Raw genomic sequence first — 15000 nt, 5'->3', positions numbered from 1 at the left:
TACTGCTGTATGGAGCTGAGACATGGACCCTCACAGTGGAGTCAATACTGCTGTATGGGGCTGAGACATGGACCCTCACAGTGGAGTCAGTACTGCTGTATGAGGCTGAGACATGGACCCTCACAGTGGAGTCAGTACTGCTGTATGGAGCTGAGACATGGACCCTCACAGTGGAGTCAGTACTGCTGTATGGAGCTGAGACATGGACCCTCACAGTGGAGTCAGTACTGCTGTATGAGGCTGAGACATGGACCCTCACAGTGGAGTCAGTACTGCTGTATGAGGCTGAGACATGGACCCTCACAGTGGAGTCAGTACTGCTGTATGAGGCTGAGACATGGACCCTCACAGTGGAGTCAATACTGCTGTATGGAGCTGAGACATGGACCCTCACAGTGGAGTCAGTACTGCTGTATGAGGCTGAGACATGGACCCTCACAGTGGAGTCAGTACTGCTGTATGAGGCTGAGACATGGACCATCACAGTGGAGTCAATACTGCTGTATGAGGCTGAGATATGGACCCTCACAGTGGAGTCAGTACTGCTGTATGAGGCTGAGACATGGACCCTCACAGTGGAGTCAGTACTGCTGTATGAGGCTGAGACATGGACCATCACAGTGGAGTCAATACTGCTGTATGAGGCTGAGATATGGACCCTCACAGCACAACAGGAAAGGGCCCTGGATGTAGTCTACAGAAGAATGCTATGAATGGCACTAGGTGTCACATGGACGGACCACATGAAACATGGTCCTCTACGGGGACCTACCACGGGACAGGACACTGTGTCAGACACCTGGAACTGGTGGCGAACTAACTGACACTGTGGGAGCCAGCCCAGAGCTCAGCTAGGAGGGGAAAGAGGTGCATCACCTATGTAGATGCACAGCAGTGTGACAGTGGAGCCAGTAGGAGGTGCACCACCTACGTAGATGCACTGCAGTGTGACAGTGGAGCCAGTAGGAGGTGCACCACCTATGTAGACACACTGCAGTGTGACAGTGGAGCCAGTAGGAGGTGCAACACCTATGTAGACACACTGCAGTGTCACAGTGGAGCCAGTAGGAGGTGCATCACCTATGTAGACGCACTGCAGTGTGACAGTGGAGCCAGTAGGAGGTGCACCACCTATGTAGACACACTGCAGTGTGACAGTGGAGCCAGTAGGAGGTGCACCACCTATGTAGACACACTGCAGTGTGACAGTGGAGCCAGTAGGAGGTGCAACACCTACGTAGACACACTGCAGTGTGACAGTGGAGCCAGTAGGAGGTGCAACACCTATGTAGACACACTGCAGTGTGACAGTGGAGCCAGTAGGAGGTGCACCACCTACGTAGATGCACTGTGGTGCAACAGCTTAGCTAACAACACGGCAGAGCTCAAGACCCTGAGTTCATGTAGCTGGGGACCACCTGGAACCCCCTAAGGGGTCCTCAGATCCAAATAATAGTATTGTGACTATACTATAGTCAGTACCCTAGTATAATATATAGTATAGTGACTATACTAACCTCCAGCATACATAGCTGCCAGCATGATGGAGGAGACCCAGGCGATCTGGCTGTAGGACACAGAGAAGTACTCCTGGATCTCCTTAAAGTAGATGGTCAGGGACTTGGGGAAGGCGTAGGAGAAGCCGATGCACATGAAGGATCCCAGGACCACCATCCAGCCCCAGCCCCCGTCAGGAGGGGTGTAGTCCAGGGTGGTGGAGACTGCTGGAGGCATGGTGGAGCTGCCTGCATGGAGGAACACTTTATTTATTATCATCATTATTAATCAGGAGGGTGTAGGGTCCAGGGTGGTGGAGCTGCCTGCATGGAGGAACACTTTATTTATTATTTACATATTATCATCATTATTATTTGCATAGGAATGGAGACAGTGTTCTAGGTGGAGGTGGTTATGCTTTATGTACATGATGTCATGGTCAGAAGTACATTCACACTCATGTCAGTGGTAGGGTAGTTCTGCCTGGAGCTCAGGGCAGAGATCATAGTTATACTGTAGCTGCTTCAAGGACAAACTGAACCATAACAAGAGGCTGTAACCAAAACAACAGCTATTAGGGGTTAATGAGACATTTAGACTTACAAGCTGATAATATCATAATGTATGAAGTATAAGAGATGGTAAAATATAAAGATTTAGGGGGAAAGATTTACATATTGATCTTATAGGTGGAAAGAGACCTTAATACAGTAAAATAAATGTCATTCAGGATGAAAGGTTATTTACAGGCTGACCTGAGACACAGATGTTTGAGAACTTGTAGAGCTTGTAGATCAGCTATTTTCACCAAATGTTTACCTCAGAATATAATGGAGACGCAAGGGTTCAAGTGAACTTATCCTTCAATCTGTGCATAAGGCTTATGATATATATATCTATATAAGGTGCATAAGGGTTATGATCATTAATATAAGGTTCATGGTTGAATCAGCAGTGGAATAGACCATATTCACACGGCGGGAATTTAACATTGAAAGTGCCACCCTGTTGCCGTGGAAACCGGGGTGGCACTTCATTGACTTAATAGCAACATGCCGCCGTGCCGCCGTGTGAATATGGTCTATAAGGCAGTATAAACAGCATTGTAAAGGTGAATCGGGTAAATAATGCAGTATAAACAGTAACCCTAACCCTGGGGCGGCAGTGGCTCAGGGGTAGAGTGGCCGGGTAGAGTGAACTGGAAACCGCAAGGTTCCCAGTTCGATCCCGGGCTGGAGGGCTCCCCCAGAGTTAGTGTAGAAGTGTCCTTGAGCAAGACGCTGAACCCCTAAGTGCTCCCGATGAGCAGGTTGGTGCCTTGCATGGTTTCCTCCTCCATCGGTGTATGAATGTGTATGTGAATGTGTGTGTGAATGTGTGAATGTGTGAATGGCACAATCAACGTAAAGCGCTTTGGATAAAAGCGCTTTTTAAATGCATCATTACGATTACCATTGTAAAGGTGAATCAGGTAAATAAGGCAGTATAAACAGCATTGTAAAGGGGAATCGGGTAAATAAGTATAAACAGCATTGTAAAGGGGAATCAGGTAAATAAGGCAGTATAAACAGCATTGTAAAGGGGAATCAGGTAAATAAGGCAGTATACACTTTGTAAAGGCACATGAGGTAAGTCTTACCTCAGGGCGAATGGTTGAAACGTGTGAAGTGAAGTGGAGAGTCAAGTTCTGACAGGTTGTAGATCTAATAGTGCTGCCAGGTCTGTGGTCTCATCACGTGGTGTTTGTAGATCTAATAGTGCTGCCAGGTCTGTGGTCTCATCACGTGGTGTTTGTAGATCTAATAGTGCTGCCAGGTCTGTGGTCTCATCACGTGGTGTTTGTAGATCTTATAGTGCTGGCAGACCTGTGGTCTCATCACATGTCAACCGGTCTGCTTCCAACTGACTCCAACTCCCTCTCACTGCTTGTTCTGTGGTTCATGCATCCAGCCATCCATCCAGGGTCTGGTCTGTGTGATCTGATCTGATCTGGTCTGGTCTGTGTGATCTGGTATTGACAGGGAGTAACAAAGTTGTCAGCCAATCAGTGAGTAAGAAAGTAGTAGCCAATCACTGGTTTCGTGTGAGATGAGGTCATGACAGTGAGCAGCGTGATATAGTATGAGAGTAACAACACTATAGACTCCCACCGTAATGTAATGAGGAAATGCTCTGTCTATCAATGTTTGGAACTACAGCCCATAGAGTTATAATATAAATGAACTACATTCCATAGAGTTATAATATAAATGAACTACAGCCCATGGAGTTATAATATAAATGAACTACAGCCCATAGAGTTATAATATAAATGAACTACAGCCCATAGAGTTATAATATAAATGAACTACAGCCCATAGAGTTATAATATAAATGAACTACAGCCCATAGAGTTATGATATAAATACTGTCTGTGTCAGATAGCAGCCTGCGTTGCAGTGAGATCAAAGTGTGTCATAACTCTCTCTCTCTATGGCTCTGAGTAAGAAGGCTGTAGCCAATCACAGACGAGGTCAAAATGCCACTGTTGCCCCTGAGCTCAAACAAACTGTAAAGAAGGAGGATCCACACTGGTTCTACAACTCTGTGTGTGTGTGTGTGTGTGTGTGTGTGTGTGTGTGTGTGTGTGTGTGTGTGTGTGTGTGTGTGTGTGTGTGTGTGTGTGTGTGTGTGCGTGCGCGTGTGTGTGTGTGTGTGTGTGTGTGTGTGTGTGTGTGTGTGTGTGTGTGTGTGCGTGTGTGTGTGTGTCTATAGGAATGTAAGGGTTGTTGTAAGTCTAGTCTATAGGAACACAGATCTATAGATACTATGCTACAGGTCATTCTATAGGAATGTAAAGGTTATGTGTTGTAAGTCTGTGGAAACATGTTCTTTCTTCTTAAAGGTACAGGGTTCGGTCTTAAAGGTACAGGCACAACTTTAAGAGGATTTTTCTCAAACCGGCGCCACTCACTCACTCACTCACTCACACACACACACACACACACACACACACACACACACACACACACACACACACACACACACACACACACACACACACACACACACACACACACACACACACACACACACACACACTGGACACACTGGACAGCACATACATCGCGCTGCCTGTCATTCATTGATTCCCCGACCAGTGGCGCAGGATCTCTTTATGACTCATAAAGAGATCCTGCCTCCAGGACCCGCTCCAGACGCTCCTCCTCAGGAGACTTGGCTCAGATCTGAACCCATTTTATTTGACGTTAGGAACACGTTACAACCACATGCCCTGATGTGGACCCCAGGCAGGGTTCCAACACACGACCATCTACATGAAAGGCTCTAACCGCTACACATTCTGTTTGAAGTTGGCTTCACGATGTTCTACAACAAGTAAGACGCGCGAACGCGGGAAGCGAACGCCAACAAAATTAAATGATAATGAAAAGAAATCATCTAAAAAAAAGTAACCAATAAGAAAAAATATTTAAAAAAAAAAATCTGCGTTAAAAGGAGCATGTTAGAAAAATAAAAATTCACAAAAAAAAAACTTTGAATGTTTTTGAACAATTCAACAAAGTGTTTGAAGTGGCTGTTTCACCCACTTCCGGGGGGCGGAGACAAAATCCGAGCCCGAAGTATTTGTTCGTAGACCCCCACTTAGGGGGGGTAGAAAAAGTTTCGGAGCGATTCGGGCACTTTTCATTTAACATGGGGTTTCAATGGGGAGTTTTTAGGAACCTTCTCCGGGGCGTGGCTTCCGGGGGAAGGGGCGGGCTTAAACGCAACCTTGACAGGTGTGTTCAGTTTTCAAAGGCCTTTCATTTGATGTATGGTACGTCTATATTGGACATTTACTTGGCTGCACACAGGGCTGAGGCAGTGCACGCACACAGAGACACACACGGAGACACACACGGAGACACACACAACCCGAGCACGGTTACATAGTAAGCTCCACTTGGTCGGAGGCGCGGCTTCGCCGCGCCTCCTTCCGCGTTCGCAACAACTCCCACTAGAACGTCTCACACACCTTCTCCTTTGTCATGGAGTCCAGTTGTGGAATATATTGGAGAAGAAGTTTTTTTTCACCCAAAGGGGCAGAAAGATGGTTTGATGATTTAGATGGCTCTGGGTATTAAGAAGATGATGATGTAGCTTATGTTAGTTTGAGATGGGGTTAAATGTTGTCTGTTAGGGTTAGGGTTAGAATAAGGTTAAAATGATTGAAAGAAAGGAATGTCTTTACATGTTGGTAATCCCAGAATAAGATCCTGTCTTCTCTCAAATTCTCTGGAAAAGTTAAATCACACGAGTTCCTTCTCTAATTACAGAATTCAAAAAGTATATCGTCTGGACTTGAATACTTAGTATTTCACTTCTGATTCATTTTAACATCTAACTAACTAATACTAATAAAGGGATATTTACTCAGGGGCTTTTATTAAACTAATACTAATAAAGGGATATTTACTCAAGGGCTTTTATTAAACTCGCTAGGCTCATTTAAAAGAGCCTTAAAAAATCACCTTTCAGGAGGCCAAAGGAGGAGGTAGTACCATTTTCCCGTTAGACAGCAGACCCCCCCCCCCCCCCTGTTCTTGTACATATTATTTTTTTCCTCTTTTTTTTTGCTGTTTATTTTGTAATGATATTTGAACTGTGGTGCCACTATATATGCCTATGAATTGAATACCAAGGCCCTCATTGGAAACAAGTCCGCAAGGACTTTTATGAACGGACCTGTTAGACAAAGTATTTTAAATGTAACTGTGCTGTTTTACATTTTTTGCCAAATAAAATATTCAATCAATCAATCAATAAACTAATACTAATAAAGGGATATTTACTCAGGGGCATATTTCACTTTCAAACACGTCTGGCCCAGAAGTTTGTAGGGTTATTTTAACGTCTACTCTGACTGAGTCTGACAGAAGAGTTTTAAAGTGAAATACCCCTTTAAGCCCCTTTAAGTCGGGGTAGTAAGGTAAGTAAGTAAGGTAAATCTGTATGCTGTGAGCTTGTAGATTGTTTTTAATTTATGTTACCGATCCGTCTTGATCACATGACTATAGAGATCATGTACCGATTTGCGTGACATTTTGATAAAATCTGAAGGAGTAATATCCAAAAATATATTTTACATAAGTTGGCCTCCTGGTGGCGCTATAAAAGGCAGATGTGAAAAATGCAGGGCAAAGGTTTTTCCTTGACCTCTAGGGAGTGCACAAACACATGTTTACACAGATCGGGTAAAAACACAAATCGGCCTGTTATAGCGCCACTAAGAGGCTGATTTGAACATTTTTAAGTTTAGAGATACTGTGTACCTATAGAGATACTGTGTACCTATAGAGATACTGTGTGTCTATAGAGATACTGTGTACCTATAGAGATACTGTGTACCTATAGAGATACTGTGTACCTATAGAGATACTGTGTAGCTATAGAGATACTGTGTACCTATAGAGATACTGTGTACCTATAGAGATACTGTGTACCTATAGAGATACTGTGTCTATAGAGATACTGTGTACCTATAGAAATACTGTGTGTCTATAGAGATACTGTGTGTCTATAGAGATACTGTGTACCTATAGAGATACTGTGTACCTATAGAGATACTGTGTACCTATAGAGATACTGTGTACCTATAGAGATACTGTGTACCTATAGAGATACTGTGTACCTATAGAGATACTGTGTACCTATAGAGATACTGTGTACCTATAGAGGTACTGTGTACCTATAGAGATACTGTGTGTCTATAGAGATACTGTGTGTCTATAGAGATACTGTGTGTCTATAGAGATACTGTGTACCTATAGAGATACTGTGTGCCTATAGAGATACTGTGTGTCTATAGAGATACTGTGTGTCTATAGAGATACTGTGTGTCTATAGAGATACTGTGTGTCTATAGAGATACTGTGATACTGTGTACCTATAGAGATACTGTGTACCTATAGAGATACTGTGTACCTATAGAGATACTGTGTGTCTATAGAGATACTGTGTGTCTATAGAGATACTGTGTACCTATAGAGATACTGTGTACCTATAGAGATACTGTGTACCTATAGAGATACTGTGTACCTATAGAGATACTGTGTACCTATAGAGATACTGTGTGTCTATAGAGATACTGTGTACTGCCTATAGAGATACTGTGTACCTATAGAGATACTGTGTACCTATAGAGATACTGTGTCTATAGAGATACTGTGTACCTATAGAAATACTGTGTGTCTATAGAGATACTGTGTGTCTATAGAGATACTGTGTACCTATAGAGATACTGTGTGCCTATAGAGATACTGTGTGTCTATAGAGATACTGTGTGTCTATAGAGATACTGTGTGTCTATAGAGATACTGTGTGTCTATAGAGATACTGTGTACCTATAGAGATACTGTGATACTGTGTACCTATAGAGATACTGTGTACCTATAGAGATACTGTGTACCTATAGAGATACTGTGTGTCTATAGAGATACTGTGTACCTATAGAGATACTGTGTACCTATAGAGATACTGTGTACCTATAGAGATACTGTGTACCTATAGAGATACTGTGTACCTATAGAGATACTGTGTACCTATAGAGATACTGTGTCTATAGAGATACTGTGTACCTATAGAAATACTGTGTGTCTATAGAGATACTGTGTGTCTATAGAGATACTGTGTACCTATTAGGGCTGTAGTACTCGAGACCGGTCTCGGTCTCGAGACCGGTCTCGAGACCGCTTTTTGATTTACTCGGTCTTGTCTCGGTCTCACCCATAGTTTGACTCGGTCTTGACTCGGTCTCGCCCATAATTTGACTCGGTCTTGACTCGGACTCGGACTAAGGGACTCGGGACTCTACCCCCACCGAGTCCACTCGAGTCCAAGACCAAGTCACTACAATGCAATGAAATAATTTTATTATACCCATATTATGAGGAGCCCATTCACATTAACATTATAAGAGAGCTGTCTGGCGCTTATGGACAGCTTTCTTGGAGCACATCATCTTGCAGCAGTTGACAGCGCAGCAGCAGCAGAACACCAGCAGTCCTGTCCCTCTAGTTTATATTCTTTTAAAATTATATCCACGAACAGGTGTTTATTTATTTATTGTGTGTTCACTGTGTAGCCTGTGGTTGTTTTAATCATCAGTCTCTAATCATCTAAAGATGAATAGAGACTGCTTTCAGTAAGGTTTCCTTGCGCACATTATACTGTGTCACTCACTGCAGTAAATATATCAGTCCAAGCAGCAAAACTAAAAACATTAATTAACATTAGATCCTGACCGATGCTGTCGTCGGCTTGTCTGGAGATATACCTACATGTAATGTACAAATCACTTAAATTATCTATTCTCTTGTAAGTTGTACCACATTGTGCGTAATTGCGCACAGGGAGACTGACCTCTTTCTGCTTTTCATATTAAGATCAATTCTATTTCTATAATTCTATCAATCCTATTATTTATTTCATACAATAAAACAATAAGTAGGCCTACATCCAGAAACATTTTCACCATGAATATAAAAGCATCAACCTGTATGCATGAGGCAAATACTCTGTAAAAGTAATTGAGCTGTGTTCAAACTGTTACTTGAGTAAAAGTATTGGCTTCAAAATATACTTAAAGTACCAAAAGTGAAAGTACTAAAATATTTGAAAATAGCCGATCTACAAGCTCACAATTGTGAGCTTGTAGATCTGCTATTTTCAAATAGTCTACTCTATGGTAAAAAATATGGCTAAAGTGGTTAATATATTTTTTATTATGTAATAATTTATATCTGCTGCAAACTACGTTTTCAAATAATTGTAGTCGAGTAAAAGTACAATATTTGCCTCTGATATGAGTAGAAGTAAAAGTATTGAAAATTGGAAATAATCCAGTAGTAAAAAAAAATACCTCAACATTGTACTTAAGTTGTACAGTACTTGAGTAAATGTACTTAATTACTTTATTATTATACTGCTGAGGAAGTGGACGGTGACTCACCACCAGCAGCGAAATGTCCTCGTCTCCTGTCCCGCTACAAAGCGCACAAGAAACGTAGCTCAACAACCCAGGATGCAAGTATTGCATCACAAGTCACCAAGTACTTTGATGCAATTGAGAACAATGATGCTGATGCACTTGTCTTCTGGGTTGAAAACCAAGACAGATTCCCACAACTTGGCATTTTAGCGATGAAGGTTCTGTCAGTCCCTGCCTCCTCAGCACCGGTGGAGAGGATTTTTAGTGCAGGAGGACTTATTATGAGACCCCATCGTGCTAGTTTAGGTCACACCATGCTGCATTCTCTTGTGTTTTTGAAATGCAACCACACTTTGATTTAATTTTATGGCTACACATTCCAGTCAGGCAGTCGTGTTAAAGGTGATTTGTTTTTGTTTCTTTTTTGTGGTTAAAATGAGCTTGTACAGCACAGTTGTGTTTAGCAAAAAGCATTGTGTTCTGGCTATGTTACTTACTTGTTATTTCAAATAAATATTTGAATGAATCAAACATTTTGTAATATTTTTACATAAAAGTGCCATGTACATTTATTTACACATAGTGACAATACACATTTTCACACATTATGCATACTTATTGAATAGAGCTCATTGTAGTAGGCCAGGCATACCTAATTTTGAGCTTTTCCAAAGTCAGAAACATATAATTGCAGTGTTTCAGATCAAGATTGTTTTCTGTACCTATAAAAAAAAAAAAAAAAAAAAAAAAAATCTGGTCTCGGTCTTGACTCGGTCTCGCCCCCCGTCGGTCTCGGTCTTGACTTGGTCTCGCCCCCCGTCGGTCTCGGTCTTGACTCGGACTCGACCCCCTCCCTGGCCTCCCGGACTCGGTCTTGACTCGGACTCGCCCCCCCTCGGACTTGGTACTGACTTGGACTCGCTTTAGGTGGTCTCGACTACAGCCCTAGTACCTATAGAGATACTGTGTGCCTATAGAGATACTGTGTGTCTATAGAGATACTGTGTGTCTATAGAGATACTGTGTGTCTATAGAGATACTGTGTGTCTATAGAGATACTGTGATACTGTGTACCTATAGAGATACTGTGTACCTATAGAGATACTGTGTACCTATAGAGATACTGTGTGTCTATAGAGATACTGTGTGTCTATAGAGATACTGTGTACCTATAGAGATACTGTGTACCTATAGAGATACTGTGTACCTATAGAGATACTGTGTACCTATAGAGATACTATGTACCTATAGAGATACTGTGTACCTATAGAGATACTGTGTACCTATAGAGATACTATGTACCTATAGAGATACTGTGTACCTATAGAGATACTGTGTACCTATAGAGATACTGTGTACCTATAGAGATACTGTGTACCGATTTGCGTGATGTTTGGACAAAATCTGTAGGAGTACAAAAACATTGTTATGCTAAGAACAGCCTCCTGGTGGCGCTATTACAGGCCCATGTGATGCGGTGCCGGAGGTTAGAAACAATGACCTGTGCGTCCAGTCTCAATGTTAGTAAACAAATCATTGGTCTATTCTTTCACATATAACAGTGTAGATTAGATTAAATATTAGGACAGTTTAATTCAGGAACAATTCATTCAACAAAAACATAAGAAAAAGACAATCTGAACATGAAAAAATTAAAACAAAAACAAGTAAAAGAAAAAGAAAAAGATTATGATAATAATTCTCTCATAAAGTTAATAGAGCATCAAAACCATTTAAACCCATTTTACATTATATTCTAAAGTAGCCGATCTACAAGCTCATAGTGTGTGTGTGTGTGTGTGTGTGTGTGTGTGTGTGTGTGTGTGTGTGTGTGTGTGTGTGTGTGTGTGTGTGTGTGTGTGTGTGTGTGTGTGTGTGTGTGTGTGTGTGTGTGCGTGCGTGCGTGCGTGAGCGCGTGCGTGTGTGTGTGTGTGTGTGTCTAGTGTTAGGCCTGCAGGGGGCGGTATGAAACATTACAACAGCTTGTCACCCCAGTTAAACACAAAGAAGAAAAACCCGTTTGGTTTCAAAACAAGGATTACAAAAAAATAAAGGATGAGGCGGAAGTACAACCTACTGGCGCCGGAAGTGTAATGGAATGCATTGAAGGAAGTCAGTGAGGAGCATTTCCGACTCATCCTTCATTTTATCATCCTCGAAACAGACCACGCCCCCTCCTCCATGCAGCAGCATTATGGACACAATGTTACCAAACAGACTGGATGGATCTATTCTCCTGTGTTTAAGAGGTCATTAGTGTAGTATTATATAATACATTATACTATATATTATATGATCTATTCTCCTGTGTTTAAGAGGTCATTAGTGTAGTATTATATAACACATTATACTATATATTATAGTGTTTAAGAGGTCATTAGTGTAGTATTATATAATACATTATACTATATATTATAGTAGTTCAAGCAGTTATTGTAGCAGCTTGTGTAACAATGTTACATCATTCATTATATCAGCTGTTCTGACATTGAAGCTTCAGAGAGACTCTGTCTGTATGAGCTGATCCTTATTCAACAGGACTCTATTATATAGGATATTATATGGACTCTATAGGACTCTATAGGAAACTATAGGACTATAGGATATTATAGGACATTATATGGACTCTGGACATTATGTTTGTAAACATGAAGACATTAACATGGAGATCAGCTTCATCTCTGATGAAGATGAAAGCTGTTCCTCTGAGAACCTTCTGCTCTCATTCTGCTGCTGTTAAGGTATGTGTGTGTGTGTGTGTGTGTGTGTGTGTGTGTGTGTGTGTGTGTGTGTGTGTGTAAATTTAAGTTTGATGATTAATTGTCTCTCAAATAATTGCGATTATCGTTTTAATAGTGTGTTTGACCGTTAGACATAATTGGAACATATGAATACAAATGTTCTGTTTGCATTTTAGGCTTCATAATAAAACAGAATAAAACAGGCAGATATGACAAATAACTTCAATATACAAATACATTATTGACATATTTAATAATTTTATACATGTATAAATAGCAGAAATACTTTTTTCTTTAAGCTTATAACACGTCACATCGTGACGAGTTGTAAGCTTGTAGATCTGCTATTTCTGCTATTTTATATTTGAAAATAGCAGGCAGGCAAATCATTGCATTTAGAGGCTCTGTCCTTGTTCTCTGTTGCCCTCAAGTGGACAAAGTGAAAATTGCAGTTAACCAACTAGACAGAAAAACACAACAATAGGATTAAACTATGAATGATAAATGGTAATTGTCTCCGCCAGGCCGAAAGGCATGGCGAGAGAGTATGTTTTACCCTCCGTCCGTGTGTCCGTGTGTCCGTCCTTCCGTCCGTCCGTCTGTCACCAGCTAATCTCCGCCACCGTTGGCTTGATCGCAGCGAAACTGTGCACACACACTCCCTGGATGCCAATTCCGAACTTCTGCCCCAGATTTTTCACATGGGCCTTTTATAGCGCCACCAGGAGGCCGATTTGTGCAAAACATATTTTTTGACAGTACTCCTACAGATTTTGTCCAAAAATCTCGCAAATCGGTACACAGTATCTCTATAGTCATTAAACAAAACTGGTCTTTCAGATTTTTCATATTCCATTCTGATTGGCTAAAAATGGCTTCCAAAGTTTGCAGGAGTGCTCCATTTTCAACAAAATGCCTCAAATCATGAACACAGCATGCAATTTCGGTGAAATTTTGCACGCATATTTCCACTATGCCGAGGAATAAATGCCACTTGAAAATTTTCAAATCAGCCTCATGGTGGCGCTATAACAGGCCGATTCATGTTTTTACCTATAACTGCACCGATCTGTGTAAAACTTTGTATGCGCACTCCCTAGAGGTCAAGGAAAAACCTTTGCCCTGCATTTTTCCCATTTGCCTTTTATAGCGCCACCAGGAGGCCGACTTATGTAAAACACATTTCTTTATATTACTCCTTCCGATTTTATCCAAATTTCACGCAAATCGGTACACATGATCTCTATAGTCATGTGATCAAGACGGATGTGTTTGATTTTTCATATTCCATCCTCATTGGCTAAGATTGACATCTAAAGTTTGCAGTAGTGGCTTGTTTTGAACAAAATTCCGCAAATCATGAACGCACCGTCCGATTGCGGTCAAACTTTGCACGCACATTCACACTATGTTGAGGAACAAATGCCACCCTTTTAACATTGGCCTGTTATAGCGCCACCAGCAGGTCTAATTTAGCAAAAAAAAAAGTTGCACAAAATGCCTCAAACTATGAATGCAGTGTCCGATTGCCGTGCAAGGCCTAAGAACAAATGGTACCCTTTAAACATTGGCCTATTATAGCGCCACCAGGAGGCCACAATAACCTACCTGACCTGGCGGAGACCTGTGCTCCGAGGAGCACTTTTTCTAGTTATATAATTTTTTAACTATAAATGATAAATGGTAATTATATATTTTTTAAAATATGAATGATAAATGGTAATTATATATTTTTTAAACTATGAATGATAAATGGTAATTATATATTTTTTAAACTATGAATGATAAATGGTAATTATATATTTTTTAAACTATAAATGATAAATGGTAATTATATAGTTTTTTAAACTATAAATGATAAATGGTAATTATATATTTTTTAAACTATGAATGATAAATGGTAATTATATATTTTTTAAACTATGAATGATAAATGGTAATTATATATTTTTTTAACTATAAATGATAAATGGTAATTATATATTTTTTAAACTATGAATGATAAATGGTAATTATATATGTTTTAAACTATAAATGATAAATGGTAATTATATATTTTTTAAACTATGAATGATAAATGGTAATTATATATTTTTTTAACTATAAATGATAAATGGTAATTATATATTTTTTAAACTATGAATGACAAATGGTAATTATATATTTTTTAAACTATAAATGATAAATGGTAATTATATATTTTTTAAACTATAAATGATAAATGGTAATTATATATTTTTTAAACTATAAATGATAAATGGTAATTATATATTTTTTAAACTATAAATGATAAATGGTAATTATATATTTTTTAAACAGAGTTGACCAAAGTGATAAAATGTCAAAGACACACAAATAAGAGAAACAAGAAACACAATAAAGAGAATCATTAGTAAAAAATACTTTAATACTTAATGGTTAATAAATTATGTTTTAGTTTATTTAATTAAATGTATTTCTTCCAGGTTCTGTATGATGGACTTATATAATATAAATACAATAATATTAACTATATTTCATTATTATTTCGATGGACTTTATTATTATACATATAATAATATAAACTATATTTTATTATTATTATTTTAGGTTCTGTATGATGGTCTTTATTATATGAATATGATAATATTAATAATAATGATTTCTTTAGGTTCTGTATGTTGGTCTTTATTATATACATATAATAATGTTAATAATAATAATTTCTCTAGGTTCTGTATGATGGTCTTTAATAATTTAAATATAATAATATAAATGTGTTATTATTATTTCTCTAGGTTCTCTATGATG

The 15000-nt window shown here is 39.6% G+C and overlaps 2 protein-coding genes across 2 annotated transcripts in view; one reads left to right on the top strand and one right to left on the bottom strand.

The window, feature by feature from the left end:
• Positions 1-3347, bottom strand: part of slc16a7 (solute carrier family 16 member 7) — a gene marked incomplete at its 3' end in the record, with an annotated part of 10640 nt that extends 7293 nt beyond the window's left edge. Inside the window, 2 exon segments of the mRNA XM_080444089.1 lie at positions 1518-1745; positions 3137-3347. Of these exon segments, the coding sequence (XP_080300215.1) occupies positions 1518-1734 (217 nt within the window).
• Positions 3348-12094: 8747 nt separating this feature from the next.
• LOC308097215 (uncharacterized protein) overlaps positions 12095-15000 on the top strand; it is a 5197-nt gene continuing 2291 nt past the window's right edge. Inside the window, exon 1 of the mRNA XM_080444875.1 lies at positions 12095-12210. Coding sequence (XP_080301001.1) covers positions 12106-12210 — 105 coding nt within the window. The 5' untranslated portion in view covers positions 12095-12105. The remainder of the gene's footprint in view (positions 12211-15000) is intronic.

This window comes from Gymnoscopelus braueri (genome assembly GCF_963280865.1).
Source record: "Gymnoscopelus braueri genome assembly, chromosome: 12".
Lineage (NCBI taxonomy): Eukaryota > Metazoa > Chordata > Actinopteri > Myctophiformes > Myctophidae > Gymnoscopelus > Gymnoscopelus braueri.
Note: the sequence above shows the minus strand (reverse complement) of the source record. Positions and strands in the feature narration are given on the sequence as shown.